Source organism: Caretta caretta, chromosome 10 (assembly GCF_965140235.1).
Source record: "Caretta caretta isolate rCarCar2 chromosome 10, rCarCar1.hap1, whole genome shotgun sequence".
NCBI classification, from domain to species: Eukaryota; Metazoa; Chordata; order Testudines; family Cheloniidae; genus Caretta; species Caretta caretta.
In genome coordinates this window covers 71,551,194-71,571,323 of record NC_134215.1, presented here as the reverse complement: position 1 = coordinate 71,571,323, position 20,130 = coordinate 71,551,194, and the positions used below count along the sequence as shown (strand labels likewise).

General features: G+C 44.1%; 1 protein-coding gene across 1 annotated transcript in view; it reads left to right on the top strand.

The window, feature by feature from the left end:
- Positions 1–18,946, top strand: part of AGBL1 (AGBL carboxypeptidase 1) — a 390,925-nt gene extending 371,979 nt beyond the window's left edge. Inside the window, exon 23 of the mRNA XM_075133176.1 lies at positions 15,975–18,946. Within this exon, the coding sequence (XP_074989277.1) occupies positions 15,975–16,281 (307 nt within the window). The 3' untranslated portion in view covers positions 16,282–18,946. The remainder of the gene's footprint in view (positions 1–15,974) is intronic.
- Positions 18,947–20,130: the final 1,184 nt, after the last annotated feature.

The following is a 20,130-nucleotide window of genomic DNA, read 5'->3' as shown; positions in this document are numbered from 1 at the left end:
CTCACTCATTGTCCAATCAAGGGATATCCTCAGAGCTCAGAGTAAGGGTGTTAGCACATGTGTCCTTGCCGTATTCCAACTCAGGTAATTACATTCTGCCTCCCTTAAATTCCCCTGGCTGTTTCATTTGGACATGGAAATCTTCCCTTCCTGCCCTAAACTGTCATGTACTGTTGCAATGACTTTTAAAGAGCTGCTGCATCCTACCATAGAGGTGGCTGCAGATTAATTGGTGGGTGGATCCTCAACTGTCGTAAATCAATGTGGCTCTATTAACTTCAGTAGAGCATTGCCAATTTGATACCAGCTAAGGATCTGTCCCACAGTTTGTAAAACACTTTGGAATCCTTCAAGCTGCAAGGGCTCTCTGTACAGTAAATTGATTATTATTATTTTATTATATATGCAAGTCCTTTGTGGGATCCAGAAGGCATTTGCTGGTGGGAGGTAATGGGCTAAAAGAGTCCTGATAAAACTGCCCAGTAATATCATCTTTGATTCCTTGCAGGGTAAAACATCATCCTTCCTGTCCCTTCTGTGTGTACAACACTTCATATCTATTAAGTGTCTTACTTTTTTCATCTAGACTGATATCTGGTCTGATCTGATCTGGTCTTAGTGGATTTTTCTAGCCTGCTGCTGGAGAGATGTATGAAGTTTTCAAACAAAGTTTAAGGCTTAAGGTAACATCTGAAATATAGATTTTAGAAATCACCTTGGCAGTGTTTCTTGACAGGCTACTTTTGGAGCTAAGCTGATTATCCATCTTGCCTCAGAGACGCTTTTCTCCATGATACTGAAGTGCCTGTATCACGTATCACTAAACCTGACATAGTTTATCTGCAGGTTGGCCATGCAGAAAAGGAGAAAAGCCGGCACAGGCTTGGCAAACTATGGGTAAAACCAAATGCACTCTGATTCTGCGGCTCCAAATCTGTATTGCTATTCCCCACCACTACCAGAACAAACCCAGAACTGGCCTTCTCCCTCAGCACCAGCCATAGCTCTCCAGAGGCTTCATGCTACTGGTGATATGGCACCAAGACAGAACTGACACAACAAAAAGAATCCCAAGAGAAAACCACATAGCAATGATTCCATACTGACAAGAAATGGACCCTGGGCTCCATCCCATTCCCTAGAGTGCAGTAGCTCTTGTTTGTATTGATTGCGAGGAATGGGTATACTCCACCCAAAAGATATCTCTTCTGTAAGTGTGTGCATAAGTTCTAGCATTTATATTTTCATTCCAACTATTTGTGTTTGTATTTATGATTTTCCTGGGGTTTGTCAATGCCTCGGGGAACAATTTATGGGCCAGAATAATTCACGCTCTGCTCCCCTCCTAGTGTTTCAGCTCCTTGATGACGGAAACCACCATGAGAAGAGCAGATGTCACTTTATTTGGGTGCCATAAAAGGCTCCCTGAAGCAAAGGAAAGAAATGAAGACCTAGAAAAACATAAACATAAAAGCAAATGCCAAGAAATTCAGGTTTCTCCAAACAAGGATATATTTGGGTTTCAGTGGCACTGGAATGCACAACTCCTAATTCTTTGTAACACCTACATGGATCTCTAGCTTTGATACCATGGAACATTTACAAACAGGCCAGTTAGAGAGTTCAGAATCACAGGGCAAGCTGGCCACAGAGACTGGCAACACATTACACTTTTGGGCCGTCTCAAATTGTTCGTCGAAACTGAAGGGGTTTTCCATGGGCTGAATATTCTCCCCCTCACTTTACTGCAGCCAGATATTTTCATCGCTGTTGAGGATTACAGTATTTCCCTTTGAGCCTCTGAGCCCCCCTCCCTACTGTTTATACCAGTCGGAGTCCTGGGTGCCCATCACTTCTCAGGCTCTGATTCTACCTTCCTGTCTCTGGTGAACTCATGAAAATTCACCAGTTTCCCTAATGGAGCTGGGCATTTACTAATTTCTGTACTAAAATCTGTCTTTGTGAGTGGGAGATTTGGTCCTCTGTCAGGCCAGGTTGAGGCAATCCAGGGCTTTAGGCACGCTGTGACACAGCCCTCCTGCCCCCAGCTTGACTCCCTTACTACAGGCCTGCAATCTATGTGAAGTGGTAGTGGCAGCTGCCTTTTCCTCCCCCGCATCCTTCCCAGAGGCATGAGGAGGCATGAAGGCCCCCTTAACCCACCAGGAATGGGCATCCTCTCATCAGGAGCAGCAAGATTGACAGCAGAAATTGTTTTTCCCCAGAGAGGCAGAGGTGGCTAGCGTGCAGGGGCCACACACACTCACCTCTGTTGGGGTGGTCTTGGCAAGGTTCTCCAGAACGGTGGGTCTTGGAGTTACCACCTCTTCAAGATGCACGGGGAAGATCACCCCTCTCAAAGCTGTTGTTTCAGACTGTCTGCAAACTCAGGCAGATGACACTGCATTGGTTACACTCAGTCACATTTTCAAGGTTTTCTGCACAATTATGAGAGCTATAATTTTTTTTTGATAAAAAGGAAAGTGTAACCACATGACTCTTGGAGCTGGAGTCCTAGACATGGGCCTTTAGGGCCTATGCCCCACTCCATTCCTGCCTTCAATCACATTTGTTAATATATATAAATTATTCTTATCCTTATGGTAGCACCGAGAGGCTCCTACCTAGATTGAGGTTTCATTGTGCCACGTGCTGTATACACACCTAGGAAGAGACTGTCGCTGCCCCAAAGAATTTACAATCTAAAAAGACAAGCCAGTCTAAGGGTAGAAGAAAATAAGTATTATTCCCATGGTAATGGATAACTGAGGCCCAAACAGATAACCTCAGCTGATTGGGGTACAGCCAGGAACTGAACCACCATTTCTTGAATGCCAATTTAGTGCACTAGCCACAAGACTAACCTTTTTTCTTGATGCAGAAATAGACACCTCTTTCCACCTAAATACTTCCTTAGCAAGAACTGGCCTTTCAGCACCTGTGTCTCTAAATCAGAGGGTGACATTATATGCCCAGGGTGGTTCTCCATGGAATGATTGTTTTACTGCTACACAAGCTGTGCTCTAATTAGTTCCATCTATCCAAGTACATAGCCCATTTTGATTAAATGAATACTTCTCAAGTTCTCTGTCAGTTTGTGTTGTCGCTGCATTAACTCAGAATTTCCTTTCATTTGTGATTGTGTTAACATTCTTTTAGCATTTTTAGTAAGTGTTTAGATTCCATTTTTATAGCAGGAGTTAATGGTGTCGTGTAATTGGGATTTTAAGTTATGACTGATAAAACCCCCAGTAAAGTGAAAATTCAAGAATAGTGTTTGTAAAATATACAGTGAAATTACCTCCCTTTTTTTTTTCGGTAATTGTCTCTGTTGGGAACTGATGGACACTAAAATTCTCTCCAACATGCTGGAAACGTATTCCCAGGAATGCAGAATTTCTATTCTCTATATAATCCAAGGAAAACAAATTTTAAACAACGATCAGAAATTATATTTACTCAGAAAAAGCCATAATGTACTTTACAGTAAATACAGAAAATCTGAAAAAACAATCTCTAAAACCAGAAAGCATAAATGTCATTTTTTTATTCATAGTAGCAGAAATGCAAGAATTAGGAGATATAATGTAGAGATTATTAATTAATAGCAATGCCATCTCCGGTGGATGCTTTACCATTTGCCATTGATTTCTTTATGATGTAGTGCCATCTCCACAGACTTGCAGCAACATAGTTTGCTTTTCTCTTTCCTCTTCCGAATGGGAGACATTCACCCCTATACAGAGGAGCTGTGCACTATGTAAATTCCACTTAAGCCTCATTGGAAAACTAAAGTAGGACGTAGGGTGAACTTCACCCATGTGCTAATCTTCTACACAGGGGTGATTTTCACCCATTGTGATTAACGACAGGCAAGCATCATACGGTATGGAGAAGCTGAAGTGCAGAGGCATGCAAAAAAATTGTACATACAAATAAGGTTAAGCAACTTTCTTGGTTTGGTTCAAATTTTGGGCCAAAAAAAATCAGGTTGAAATCACTTTCGGGATCCATTGAGATGACGAGTGAAAGTTCAGGTTTTGTTTGGTTCAGATTTGGTTGATATCTTGAGAGAAGATTTAGGGTCAGGCTGTGGGCAGAACTTTCAGCCTGATTCCATTTTTTAATTAAAAATATTTGCATCCTTGAAAATTAAATATTTGCATCCTTAATTCTAAAGTTGTCTCTGATGGCAGAAACCTCATGTGTTTCCATCACAAATCTGACCACCTTCTGCTTCCAGTGCAAGGCACATTCCTCTGATCCTGTGTTCATTAACATACATATATACACACACAAATCACTTCACTGTATATACGTCTTACCCTTGGGAGAGGATGAGAGAACAAAACATGTCACATATTAGTCACGTTGTTTCATATGTTGTTGGGTGGTGCTCAGACACTACAATTATGAACACAGTATAAGAACCTATATAGAACAGAATAAAATAGAATTTCTTCTGGGACGACATTTCTGGCAGCTTTGTTTTGGATTCATCCTGAGAACTCTGAGGCAACATAAGGCCCTTTTAAGAGGAAATGTGGTTATCACAGAAAAGACTCTCTCACAAAGAGAAATCAGTATCCATAGAGCTGCTTTTCTCACTTTAAGGAGCTGATTTTGAAAGGGACCTCAAAGCAGCCTCCCATTTGCTCTGCACCTGCAATTCAAGTATTTGTAGTGCAAATATTTGTAGGTACAATGGATGTAATTTAGTCATTTACCTTAGTTGCTAGTGCAATCAGGTTGTGAGACATCTGCATGGCATCAGTTTCACCAGCACATATTTGCATGTGAAGTTATTCACTCCTGCAAAACTTGGAGCACAAAATAGAGATGCAGCTTTTAAAACTCAGTTCATCAGGCCTTGTCTACATTGCAGACTTTTGGTGGCAAAGGGCAGCTTTTGGCAGCAAAACAGTCTACACACTGCAGTGCCACTTTTGGCCGGTAAACAAAACCACCTCGATGAGATGTGTTAAGCCTTTTGTGGCAAAGATAAAATGACAAAGCATCAGTGTAGATGCTACCCTTCATTATATTGCCAGAACTGGCCTCCCCCAGTATCCCACAATGCCCGCCGTGACTGCTCTGCTCATTCTTTTGAAGTTGGCTGCCCTGCAAGCATGCACCCCTCGCCTTTCAAGGCTCCCTGAAGTTCTGACAGCTCAGCATGCTGCTCTGCTCTGGGAACAGAGAGTTCCTGCTCTCTCCCACACGATGAACACAGAGGCAGGCAGGCAGGAGCCAGTGTGTGTGTGAGAGAGAGAGACTGCTGTGCTGTCAAGGAGGGAGGTGGGGGCTGATGTTAGGGGTTCCCCCTCTCCCCCTGCCTCAGGACTGGTTGCTTTCGGCGGCTGTCTGAACTTAGAGACAGCATGCTGACACACTCACTCTCCCGCAACACAGATACTGTCTCTGTCTCCCCCCACCCCGCACACACACACTGCCTATCACTCACTCTCCCCCCTTCCCCCACACAAACTTCAGTTGAAAAGCAGCTGCCAATCTTGTAGGATGCCCATGGAACGATGGGATTGAGAAACCTGCATCGCGTGACACTGTGCCTGCCCCACGACGCATTGCAAACCCTTCCCAAAGCATCCTGCCGCCAGTTGCACAGTGTGATAGCTACCCACAGTGCACGGCTCTCTCTATCGATGCAAGAGCTGCTAGTGCAAATGCGCTCTGCCGACACAAGGAGCATAGTGTGGACATGCAACAGCCATAGGTGCCAACGCCATGGGTGCTCCGGGGCTGGAGCACCCACGGGAAAAAATTAGTGGGTGCTCAGCATGCACCAGCAGCCAAGTTCCCCTCACCCCCTGCCCCCACCTCTTCCTCCCCTGAGTGCACCGCGTCCCAGCTCCCCGCCTACCTCCCAGCACTTCCCTCCCAGCTGCCACCAAACAGCTGTTTGGCAGCGTTAGCATGCTCCGGGCGGGAGGGGGAAGAGTGGGAATGTGGCGCGCTCAGGGGAGGAGGCGGGGCCGGGGCAGGGATTTGGCGAAGGAGTTGGAATAGGGCAGGGAGGAGGCAGAGTTGGGATAGGGGTTGGAATGGGGGCAAGACAGGGTTGGGAAGAGGCGGGGCAGGGGAGTAGCCTCATGGAAGGGGTGGAGTGGGGGCCACACCACGGGCAGAGGGGGGTCGAGCACCCACAGGAAAGAGGGGAAGTCAGGGCCTATGGTAACAGCGGTTAAATTAAAAGTCTTTAATTAAAGTGGCATAACTTTTGGAGACAAAAATCTGCAGTGTAGACATAGCCTAAATGTCTTGGCCATCCTAAAACTCTTAGCTTTCAAAACCCCAAAATCCTTTAAGCCCCTCAGAGATCTAGGGGTTCAGTGGTGGAATTTTGAAGTTAAATCTATGGGGCCAAATCGTCAGTGAGGGTGATGACAGTGAAGCCACATGGAGCTGCACCAGCTGAGGCTCTCTAGCCCAGAATAATCTGAATGACTTTCATTATTTATTCTAAAAACCAGGGAAGTGTAGCATCAAAGCCAAAATCCTTAAACTTCCTTTATTCCCCCCCACACTCTGCCAGTGATTCAATTACTAAAAGCACCCATCAGCAATTATGAGAAATCTAATCATCTTACTGTACCAGTCTGGATGATTGCTATGTGATATCAATAACATGATCATCATTTTTTAACAGAATCTGTTCTGGAACTAGACATTGTAACAAAGTGTCTGATACAAGCTCCAAAGCATATTTTCCAAAGCCCTAGCATTATGCAATGGCTTAATGGTTTTCAATATTTTTAATAAATACGTTCAACTCAGATGGGTACTAGACGCCTCATGTTTTTGCAAGCAGTTCAGTCCATACAAATTGGAAATGGCAGTGACTCTGGAAGCACAGCCTCAGAAAGCACTACATCTAGGAGTGAAATCACAGCATTGTACATTTCTGATTGGCTGTTGCCAGGCTGTCACATTCCCCTTGTCTGCCCTCCATCCCCCAAGTGCTTTCTTTAATGATGATTTTTACTGAATGTTACAAGTTCATGATGAGCCAGACTCCGATGATATGGACTTCACTGGGGCTAATCATGGAGTTAAGGACTATTCAGCTGAGCGAGGGTATCAAAATCTGGCCTAGTGGCAGCAGAATGGGTAAATTAAGCTTTTGTTGGTACCTCCCCAGCGGAGTTTGGGTATTCAAATGATTTAGGCCTCTCATTATGCACTAGGGTGACCAGATGTCCTGATTTTATTGGGACAGTCCCGATTTTTGGGTCTTTTTCTTATATAGGCTTCTATTACCCCTCACCCCCTGTCCCGATTTTTCACATTTGCTGTCTGGTCACCCTATTCTGTACACTGGGCCAGCTCCTCTGCTGGTGTAAACTGGCATAGCTCCATTAACTTAAATATCTAGATTTAGCACAATGTCGTCTGAAACAGACAAACTCCATTGCACCCTGCCAATTGAGATCCATGCTGGAATCAGAACTCCAGTTCGGCTTTCAGCTCCCATACTGATGGTGGTGCTGTTGCTATCACTCGGGTGCACATTGCCAGACTGACAAGTTTGCCATCAGGTCCTGTGTGTTTCAAAGCTAACTCGCCCATCCCAGCTGTCCTGAAGTGGGAAGAGGATATCAAAGAGTGATGTCAGAGCGAAGCCTGAGATCACATCACTACGCCGAGAAACACACATGATTCCCATAGATACTCTCGTGTAGTCTTTCAGGTGTTTGTGCTGAAATTTAATTGGAGTGGAAAAAATAAAAGAGGGAGTATGGAGAAGAAAACAAGAAAGAAAATGAGTTAGCTGTGGGGATCAGCACCAAGCCTTGTAGCTCTTTGTTTAGCGTCTGACTTGCATCTGTTCAAGTCGGTTTGTTTTATTAATGCTTACTGGCCTAAAGCTAAGAGAGTGATGTTAAAGATTCAATGTTAGCACAACACTGACATATAGATTTGTTTTCCATGAGAAAGAAATTAACGGTCACACGTAAGATTGAACCCAGAGCCCTTGGCTTTTCTGTCCGCCCAGTTTAAGGATTGGCTCAGAGGTGGAGAATGATACATGTGGATTTATTGGTCTGTCCTATCAGCCTAGAACAGGGTGGAGAGCTTTGGCATGCAGGAAGGTTGGTTAACATCTAGCCAGTGGCCTTCATATGAATGAATAATTCTTCTCTCCCTCCTCCCCAAACCTGCACTTCAGAGAAGAGTTCCTGTAACCTTGGTGGCAACCTGGTGATTTAGGGGCCAGGGAGCTTCCCTCCGGCATGCACATATCAGTTAACAATCACTGTGCTGGGAGTCATCTCCTGAGCTGCTGCTGCAATTCATTCTTTTAGGGTTTATCATTTCTCTTGGAAATGTGTATAGGCAGGACAATCTCCCCCTCAAAGCACTAAAGGGCTATTCCTCTTTGTAAAGAGATCTGCAAACCGGGCACCTCCGACCTATCTCCCTGTTCAAAGGTTTAAGACCATGGGTATGGCAACATATTGTGTTACAACTAGGATAGGTTAATAGGATAGGAAAGGGTAGGAAAATTACACACACCTTCAACCCTCTCCCTGCCAAACAACATCAAAAAATCTCCAGAATCCTGACTCTGAACTGTTTGTTTATTTTCATAAAAGTGCAGTTAACTTTTTTCCCCCACATTTTTGCTGTTGTGCCTGAACTTCCTGGGTCCAACCAGGGCAGGAACTAGAAGCACTGAAAGGTGATATTTAAGGCTTATCTGGTGCAATATCCAGCTGATCAGAAACAGAAGGTCTTGGAAAAACTCATGGAAAAAGCTATCATCGGGAGACTTCATTTCTATATTGGCAGACCCAGTGGCTTGGAGAAACACCAGAACTATCAGACACCTGTCCTCTGAACCTTGGGAGGGATTATCCATTATTCCCTTACCAACTCACTTCCCTCTCCCCTCCGTTGCCTTCAAGTCTGAATTATCTATCCTCAGGGAGTGAGAAGGGAGAATTTTATGCAGATTTGAATATTTGCTTTTCTTTAATGATTTAGGTGGGTGTTGCAGTCCCACTGTGACCTTCCTGTGTCGCCAAGTAGTGTAATAAATACGTTAGCAAAATAATAAATTAATTATCCTTAAACCACTCCTAATATCCTTGTCTGTTTCCCTCCCTGCCCAGAATGTAGCTGTAATCCCACCGCAAGGGGCTTCTAATGGCATCATAATACACAAGAGTGTTGCTCAAGTCACCAGAACCTCTGAGTTGGAATGGCAGCCTGAATTTATATATACCTTTGTGGGGGGAAGACTTTATTTAATATTATATACAGTTTAAAAATAGTCATCCCCCAAGTCTTTTTTCTCCCCCTTCAATATTTCCTGCCCCACTCACCAGTATACCCGTTATCTTCTTTTTTGTCAACTGATTTTGGTCTGGCCTGTCTCTCTCATTCCCAGTTTGCATCCCAATTCATCTTCATTCTCATCACCATTTTGACTTTCAAGGCTATTTAACATCCCAATAGGGATGTAATGAGATTTGCAGGCTCTACTTTCCTGCTGCGCCAATGCCAGTGACCGGCTAAGTACCCACTCAGAAGAAGGATGGAAACAGGTCATTTCTAGAAGACTATCAAAAGTGTTTACAGGTAATAATAAAATGCCTCCCAAGCCTTAATTAACATTAGGGGACAGTGTAGGCCAGGAATCTGCATGCTGTCCTTGTATTAATAGTCTCCCCAGTGTGAACAGTCTCCCCTCCCCTCCAAACGATGAAGCCTCACATGCTCCACACTGATCTAACCGGTGCACCAAGCATCCATTTTTAATCTTGCCAAATCAGTTACAAACATTACAGGCTGCAATTACCTTGGGAACTCCTGAAAATCTAATTAGTACAAGTCCTAACGATGAATTACACCTTTCCTTTGGCTTTATGCAGCAGAAAATATGTGCTCCGAAAGAGCCCACGCATTGCTCAGCCACAGCAGATAGAATCCTGAGGCGGCTCTGAATTATCAGAGTGTGCTTATCAAAGGATGGCCGCAGTGGGCTGAAAGCCAGGGCACTTGGCTTGCCCAGGGCTCAGCTCAGCATTTTAAGTAGGTGTTATAAGATGTAAAAAGTCCTGGAAAAGTGTCCCACTGGAATGGAGATCCAATGGGAACTGGCAGAGTTCTATCGTTGTCATCTACTCCATGGGAACAAAGCAGGCTAACAAGATGGGTCTCTATGCTGGAGACAGCTTGTATCGCTGTCCAGCTGACACTCTCATTCAGTGATGTGAGGATTTAAACAGTCCTCCTTGGATATATGGATGGATCAGCCTGACCTAGATCCATGATGATTTAACTGGGAATTGGTCCTGCTTCGAGCAGGGGGTTGGACTAGATGACCTTCTGGGGTCCCTTCCAACCCTTATATTCTATGATTCATGGGGAACCAGGGAAATTAAAGGGAAGGAATGGGGTGATCTTAAAAATGAACTCCATTGCTGAGGCTGAAGATAAGAGACTGTTAGACAAGCCCCAAAGGGTAGAGTTGATTCAGTAACTGTCAAGGTCTAATTCTGGCATTGTATTTCTTCCAGGAGTGTATGTCCTTTAATTAAAGACACCGTCGGAGGCAAGTGTGTCCACTTACACCCTAACATAAACTTCATGAAAATGTTAAGAGCCGAAGTCTGCCCTTGGATGGCCACACTCAAGTCTGAAGAATAATTATATTTGATTTAGGTTAAATGTATGTATGACATATATTGTGTTATGGATGTGCCTGGCTCCTTACAGAGCAGAAAATGGCCTTGTCCCTGCCATGAGGAGCTTGAGGTATAGGTCAGGATTGGAACAAACAACAACAGAGGGAAGGCTTGGGGGAATGGGGAGGATGAGGGCAAAGGCAGTATGATCACAGGGAGGCTATTGCATGCATCTTGAGGCATGCAAAGATTTATTTGTTTGTTGGCACTTCCCCACAGGGAACTGTTAATGTAATCATCTTCAGTAATGAACCCTACTCCTCCTCCTAGTCTCCCTTCTTAGTCATGGTGCTTAGCCATCATGGTCCAGCTCTTGCTTCTTTGAAGTCAGTGGAAAACCTTCCATTTACTTCACTAGTCAGGCCGTAGGTGACGGACTGGGGAAAAACAAGGCTACTTTTGACTGACTAGAGTAATTCCCCTAAAAGTCCTGTCAAAATCAAGGTCAGGTAGCAACCCTAAATGGAAATCACCAAATGAGTAAAAGGGACATCTGCAAGGAGCCAGTTCTCTCCAGCAGTAGACAATAAAACAAGTTTTGCTTTTGATCCAGTTCGTTAAAATATGGATGACTGGGTGACCTGCCAGAAAAATAAAATGTGACTGCAACATCCCTAGAAATGCCCTGGGGAGCTCTCTTTCCCCCCTCTGCCTAGATGTATACATACAGGTAAAGAGTAATTGTTTGCAGAGCATAGATCAGCTGTCATTTCCTTGTACAATGTGTGGCTGCATTTCATCAACAAGAACGATACGTCATATTTTCTTTTGTGGAATTTGGCAGAACAACTGACTTCTGAGGTTTGGTGCCCAGCTGTGATGTAATGAGGGCGGCAGCTTAAAATGCAAGGTGGGAGGCAACTGAAAGAAACAATCCAGAGTAAAATCGAAAAGCCAGAGAATGTTGCCTTGAAGGGAAGTGATGGCCTTTTCCTCCCCTCCTCTTCTTGTTAAATCATTGAACATGCAGAATTCTTTCACGCAACACAAAGCTCCCTTTTCACAGAAAGTAAACAAATACGTACGCACACAAAAGCAGAGCTAATTAAGATCAAGTCATATCTCAATAAATATGCAAATTAAAAATCAAAACAAAGAAATTCTATTTATCACATCAGAAAGTTGCAAATTGCTGTTGAGGCTCCTGTAGGCTGCACTAGATGAGGTGACGGGGCTATACGTTTTACATTCGTAGGCCAGCTAACACGTGCATGTGTTTTCATTGTGATAGCTGGGGCCTCACCCACTGTAGCTATATCACCCCTCCCTTCCTCTGTACCATGTCAGCATTCAGTGCTATTAATAAACTGTATTTGCCTTCAAGTTCCCTAATGTAATGTCACTGGTTTTCCCTTCTGTTTACCTTCCATAAAACAATATCATCATTCTTTGGTGAATCTGTCTCTCATCTCTTGCTTTTTCCAGCCCTTAAAAAAAATTGGGATTGGAAAGAAACCCAGTGCTCTGTGCACTAATATACATGCCGCCAGGTTTGTTCATTACCAAGTCTCACAATTTGCATTCTCTCCTGAGGGAGCAAGGCTGTGTGACGTGGAAAGCAGGCACCTCCTAATGATTTTGGCCCCTTCATTAGTGGGATTGTGACCTGCTCCCCAGCAGGCTCCATGTTGCCATCTTTTCGAAGAACCTCTATTCTGCTTGTTTGAACTGACCCATTTGTATTGCTTTGTTTTATGGTCTAAGACACCTACCGTAGACGGAGAATTATTTGGATGGAAAATTCCGCATAGCAGAGAGATGTGAGGGGAATTGGCTGGTTTGGGGACATTGGTAATGCGACAAGAGCCTTTCAGCTCCTAAGTCACAGGTGTGATTATTGCTTGTGATGGTAGTGATAAAACATTGGTACCATCTAACCGCTATTTGGTAGCCCTGTATGTGAATTGAGCTGGTGGTAACAGTCCATTTCCTTGTGAACATGTGCACAAATCATCATAGCTATTACCACAGGTAGTGCTAGTTGTTTGTTGGCCTGCAAAGAAGCCAAGGACTGAATGATGCACGGAGACAGAACACTTCTCAGACCCTTGGAGGTGGACTATCCAAGTCTAGGTTGGAACACATCAGCAGTGGAAGTATAGGGAAGCTTTCGCTGCTGCTGCTGCTGTCTTTGCTGTAGTTACTCTGGCTAGAGAAGGGGAAATTCAGTCTCTGGGGCTGTCAGTCTGTCTCCCTTCACCTTCACTAAAATTCCCAGGAAATAAAAGCAGGGAGATGTACATTCTGAAATACCCAGAAGCTGCTTCTGCCAACAGGCATTGCTATCTGGTTACCAACCTGAAGCAACTGCACTAATCTGAGAAAAATTTCTCCAAATCAGCACTCATGTAACGGATTGAGAATTTGGTCCAGTGTCTCCAAGCTCCATTTCCTTTCTAACAAGTCGCCATGTCTTTATGCACTCATTCTCAGCTGATCTGTGCAACTGGCAGAACCTTCACGTACCTGAGTGACTGGAAAAGACCTTCAGATAACACCACGGAACACCATTCAGAAGCAGCAACTGGTGCAGAATTCAGAGGCATGCCCACTCGGTTGCTTGGGCTGTAAGGAACATATTATACCAATTATCCCAAAGCTGCACTTCACATTTGTTCCTGGGTGCAAATCAAATCATTGACATGCTTCTCTAAGGCCTTGGGTGCATTGGTTTGATGTGATAGACTGCCTGGCTACTCATATAGGGCCTGATAATGCATGCGGCAGTCTATGACAGCCTTTCCATTGACTTAAATGGACTTTGGAACAGGTCTTTCTTGCTGCTGCCATTGATAAGTCCCCAGATGTGAACACCTAGTGCTGTTGTCAAGGCATTTTCCGTGGTGGGTCATCAACTGTAGATCTTGCTTTCATTTTCGTTCACCCAAGCCTGGGTCTGTTGACCATGAGAACGTATTGTAAGGTCTGTCTCTTTCCTCAGGCTTTTGCCTGTTTGCGGGGTGATTATGGCAAGATCTGAGGTTTCGCATTGGGGCAGCAATCTTCACTTTTAATATTGCTCTGCATGTTGTGTATACAGATAGTTTATACAGTTCCCATAGCCTATATTGATGGGGGCTTTTATCAACTGAAAAAATGCATACAAATAAGGTTATGGAGAAATAGGCCTCAGAATTGGTGAGGGAGAAGTTGTTCCTGGATATACTGGTGCTGCAGGTGAGTCTGAGTCTCTTCTCTAGAGCACAGGTGGTTGATTCAGCGTGGGAGCAACTAAATCCCATCACTACATCATAGGTGTCTGAATTCCAGTGTATCCAAGAAGCTTATTGAAACTAGACAGATAATGTTCATAGTCTTTTTTTCTTTTCTTTTTCTTTTCTTTTTTAAAATTTCTTTATTTCTTTATTTTGACAATCACAGAGAAGAAGCAGCATAGTTTAAAAATTAAAGGGTCTGATTTCCCCTGAGTTTTTTTACTCTTTTTTGAATACTGTCATGGTAGACTGAGTAATTTGTGCCGTTCCTGTGTATTTCAAAAAAAAATCGAAGTCCTCTGGCCGTCCTCTGCACAGAAAGCTGAGATGGTTTTTAAGTCGTGTGTTACAAAAATTGTGTGTTACAAAAATCCATGTCCCGTGCACACTTTCACTTTTGAGCTCCTTCCAACCCAGATTTCAGGGAAGGTTGAAGGGAAGCCAGAAACTACAGAAGTGCATATTTTTCATTTATTTGTTTTTAAGCTACACAGACCTATTAAGCAGGTGAAGAATCCCTATACAGTACAACCCTGAAGTGAGTGAAGCCAAAGATCAGCAGGGGAAGGAGTGGGTATTGCTAGATAGTGTTTGTTTCTGTTTGCAAAGCAGCCCATACACAGTTAAGATCTGGAGGCTCAAGTGAGGAAAACCTTACATTTTTCTGGAGTGCAGAGCAGTAAGAAAAGAGATCCATATACCCAACAGCAACGCTCTAAATCTTCAGCATGTTCAAAAACCTCAGATGCTGGAACTGATATGAGACGGCTGAGAGGTGGGAAAGTATTGTGGTAACTGACATGCAAATGAGCAGAGCTCACATTAAAGCTATGTATTGTCCATCTGCCAAGCCATTCATTGCTCCCAACCTGGGACAGATTAGAAGCACTGACCTAGTGTGGAAGATTGTTATTCCTTTCCCAATCCCCCAAAGCAATTCACTCTCCTACCCTGAGTCAGATTAAAACCAATGATCTAGAAGTAAATGACTGTGTCCCAGTTCCCCTGATTAATCCAGTCTCCTGACCTGGGCTGGATTGAAACTGCTGACCTAGAGATGAAGGACTGTATCCTGTTTTCTAGCCCCCACAAGCTATCCGGCCCTCTTTCCAGAATGAAGGCCAGATTGGATTAAATGGGAAAGGCTTCCTATTCCCCGAGCCATCTGTCTAGTGGTTACAATTCATTCAGAAATATTTCATTCAGATATTTTTAATACAGAACATATTGAAATGAGCTTTGTGAATTCAAGTGTACGCATAGAACAGTTGTGACCATTCTTGAATGCAAATTGCGAAGTAAGCTTACGGAGATCTTGAGGGAGCCTCAGCTGGTGTGACACATACTTTCAGAGAGCCAGAATAAGATGTAAATGACACCATCTTAGATTGTCTGTGGATTCCCTTAGACTCATCTCTGAATTTGGCCCTGCTTCACAAAGACTTGTTGTGAAAAAAGATCTGTACCTTTTGAAATGACAGCGCTTCAAGTGCTGCAATCCTCCTTGTTCTTGGCATAGCTGTGGTCAATGTCTCTAGAGCTTCTACTTTCTGCTTATTCCTCCTTTTCCAAGTAACACTCTGCCATTACATAGAGCACCATACAAAGATGTCACAGTGCTTTAACCCACATGGATTAATTCGGTCTCCTACGAAATATGGAACAAACAGGATGGGGATGATGGTTAAACGAACAACCTCTTTGTAACTGGATACCATGTCTTCTCCCCCTGTGCCTTAACATGGTTTACTTAACCTTGTAAGCGCCTCAAGACAGGCACTATGTTGTCCATCTGCAAAGCACCTGGCATGCCTAGGGTACTGTATAAACAATAATAACAATAATGTGTCTGTCCCAGGAGGTATGTAAATATCAGACTCTTCATTTTCCAGATGGGAGAACAGAACAAAGAAGTGATGTGACTTTGCCACACTGTCAAAACCAGGAATAGAACACAGGAGTCCTAACACGTAGCCCCCATGTCTAACTGCTAGACAATACCACCTCACTTTGTTGACATTCTGTCTCTTTTATGATTCCTTGGCAGGAGCAGCAGCACCAACAACCTGGAGATTGACGATGAACCTCCTTGTGGGGAAGATGTCGATTACAATACTGACAGCTGCTCTGACCAGGAAGGGGACTTCTCTGAGCTAGACGAAGAGATCCGGGAGATCTCCCTGAGGGCAGAAGGAGAGGTGGAAGAGGAGGGGGCCAGCGAGGGACAGACATGCGGTTCCAGCGTTCTTGGAGGGTTTTACATTTCCAGCCACCAAACAGCCAATAGCAAAGCTCTCCCGCTACCATCAGCGTCACTCGGCGTGTTTGCTGGGTTTGAAAGCAGCCCTGTGTAAACAGAGCTTTGACTTACCGAGCAATAAGCAAATGGGTCACTGCTCCTCTTTACCCATTTGCCGACTTCAGCTTTGTTCCCAGATGTGTTGCCCCAGTTCTGCATCGAAAACTGACTTCATGTTTATGGAAAATAGAGAGAGAGAGAGGTTCCCTACCCTGTGCATACAGGGAGGGGTGAGCAGTCACTTGTCCATATGGTGCAATGTGAAGACTTAGGGCATTCTTATACATTGTCACCAGTGCAATCACTTTCTCTAATTTAGTTGTCTGTGGCTTCATGCAGATTGTCATGATGGTTGGTCTTTTGAGTGCCTAAGGTATGGGAGAAGAGTCCTTCACCCCAATTCCTTCCCTTACTGTCGTGACTTAGAAAATCTCAGAAGATCTTTTTCTGAAGATTTTTGGCCAGAGTTGAGATATTTGTTTCATTTTTTTGCTCTGAGGTTTTGCTGCATGTATCTGAATTCTAGGGGCCTGATCCAAAGATTACCATTGACGTTAATGGGCTTTGGATCAGGTTCTGTGTGATTAACAACTAGCCACATTCCAACGTACCTGGAGAATCCACCACCACCACCTACAGTAGTAACCAATCCAACCAATAATTAGAATGGAGCAGATTCTCATCTGGTATAAATCAGTGTTTCTCCATTGACTTCAGTGGAGGGATGCCCATATACACCAGATATACACCAGAGGGATGGTGAAATATGTGCAGTGGCCCAATAACTGCTTCATTATATACCATTCTATTGATCCACTTCCTCCCCAGATACTCAGGAAAGAAGATGAGCTTTGAAGCATGCCTGGATGGTTCCCAAACAGAGAGTTGCCTGAGGTTCTTTCATTGTATTTTCTCAAGTATGCATCCTGAGGATCGTCCATGCTTATGGAAACACCATATGCACATGTGTTCTGGCACACCAGGCCAAATGCTGCTCTCAGGCACACTGGAATAAATGGATCAGTGAAGTCAATCAAATGACTGCAGATTTACACCAATGGACCATAGGCACCAATTTCTTCTGGTGCCGGTGGGTGCTCGACCCGGCTCTGCCCCCGGCCCTGCCCTGACTCCACCTCTGCCCTGTCCCTCCCTCCCCCATTCCAACCCCTTCTCCAAAGTCCCTGCCCCAACTCCGTCCCCTCCTTCCCCTATTTGACTCCTTCCCCAAATCCCCGACCCGGCACCGCCTCTTCCCTGCCTCCTCCCTGAGTGCACCACGTTTCCACTCCTCCACCCTCCCTCCCAGCACTTGCTATAGCTGTTTGGCGGCAGCAAGCACTGGGAGAGAGGGAGGAATGGAGATATGGCATGCTCGGGGAGGAGGCGGAGGAGGAGGCAAGGCGGGGGGTGGGGCGTGGAGCTTGGCTGCTGATGCGTGCAGAGCACAAGAGATCCACTTCCTGGACACTATGGTGCTAATAAGCGATGGTCACATAAACACCACCCTATACCGGAAACCTACTGACCGCTATTCCTACCTACATGCCTCCAGCTTTCATCCAGATCACACCACACAATCCATTGTCTACAGCCAAGCTCTTCGATACAACCATATTTGCTCCAACCCCTCAGACAGAGACAAACACCTACAAGATCTCTATCAAGCGTTCTTACAACTACAATACCCACCTGCTGAAGTGAAGAAACAGATTGACAGAGCCAGAAGAGTACTCAGAAGTTACCTACTAGAGGACAGGCCCAACAAAGAAAATAACAGAATGCCACTAGCCATCACCTTCAGCCCCCAACTAAAACCTCTCCAACGCATCATCAAGGATCTACAACCTATCCTGAAGGACGACCCATCACTCTCACAGATCTTGGGAGACAGCCCAGTCCTTGCTTACAGACAGCCCCCCAACCTGAAGCAAATACTCACCAGCAACCACACACCACACAACAGAACCACTAACCCAGGAACCTATCTTTGCAACAAAGCCTGTTGCCAACTGTGTCCACATATCTATTCAGGGAACACCATCATAAGGCCTAATCACATCAGCCACACTATCAGAGGCTCGTTCACTTGCACATCTACCAATGTGATATATGCCATCATGTGCCAGCAATGCCCCTCTGCCATGTACATTGGTCAAACTGGACAGTCTCTAGGTAAAAGAATAAATGGATACAAATCAGACATCAAGAATTATAACATTCAAAAACCAGTCGGAGGACACTTCAATCTCTTTGGTCACTCGATTACAGACCTAAAAGTTGCAATTCTTCAACAAAAAACTTCAAAAACAGACTCCAACGAGAGACTGCTGAATTGGAATTAATTTGCAAACTGGATACAATTAATTTAGGCTTGAATAAAGACTGGGAGTGGATGGGTCATTACACAAAGTAAAACTATTTCCCCATGTTTATTCCTCCGACCCCCCCCCCCACTGTTCCTCAGAGGTTCATGTCAACTGCTGGAAATGGCCCACCTTGATTATCACTACAAGAGGTTCCCCCCCCCCCCCCCCGCTCTCCTGCTGGTAATAGCTCACCTTACCTGATCACTCTCCTTACAGTGTGTATGGTAACACCCATTGTTTCATGTTCTCTGTGTATATAAATCTCCCCGCTGTATTTTGCATTGAATGCATCCGATGAAGTGAGCTGTAGCTCACGAAAACTTATGCTCAAATAAATTTGTTAGTCTCTAATGCCACAAGTCCTCCTTTTCTTTTTCTAGTTAATATTCAGTACTTTTCTTAGGGTAAGGACTCCCCTGGTGGGACACTATAATGGAACCTTCCAGAAGGAGGCAAATGTCTCTCCTCTTCAGCCTGGCCAGGATCCCTAGCATTTTATCAAGGGGAACAGTGTGGTACGCATCAGTGGTGGCAACACTTGACAGCTGCCTTAGCCAGGTTGCAATTCCAGTGGCCATTGTCTATTATTATTTATAGAGCTGTCAATTAATCACAGTTAATGCAAGTGATTAACTGAAAACAAATTAACTGGATTAAAAATAGTTGTGATTGTTTGTGTTATGGTAATGCCGAGGAGCCCTGGTCATTGACCAGGACTGCACTGTGCTAGGTGCTATACAAACATACTACACCAAGACGGTCCATGTTCCAGGGAGATTACAGTCCGACTCACTGTTAGAGCGGATCAGAAAATGAAAATCTGGTTTCCTGAAAAAAAGAGCGAATAGTTTTCATTTTGAATGGTTCAAACCTGACCCATTTTTTAAAAAAAAAAGTGATAATTTTTTAATTCAGGTTTTTTTAATCAAAACTGTCATGGAGATGGCTATTGATACCAAAAAACAAATGGTCATCAGGAAACAGAAAACATCTGTAACCATTTCATGAAAAAAAACAAAAAATCCCATTAAAAATGAATTCTGGCAAGAAAAATTGTTCTAAAAATTGTGATCAGTTGTACTCACTCTGTGTGTCTTTGTAGACCTTATGCAGACGCCTAACAAATTTGGAGTCCTCAAGGAGGCCAGGGGATTCTGCCTGATGGCTAATTGGCGAGGAAATGATAATAGGACAGATGGGCTGGAGTCAGACCTTGTGCATTGCTGAATTCCATCTCTGGGTCAAAATGGTCTCTTTCAGTCCCAAGAACAGGAAATAGCTCAGTTCTCTTAGTATTGCCTGCGAAGGCAGAAGCTTATTTTGTAGAGATTCCTCATTTATTATAGAAGAAGTTAGGAAAAAACACGACATGGCCCTGACTCTGCGATCCTAACTCTTTGCTACACATTAGAATTCACTGTTCACCTCTGTGCCCGGGGCTTTGCAGAGACAAGGATTGCCATTTCTTTCTGTGTCACGGAAACATTTAATATATAATAAAGTAATAATAAAAAAAGGAAAAATCGGTAACAGTA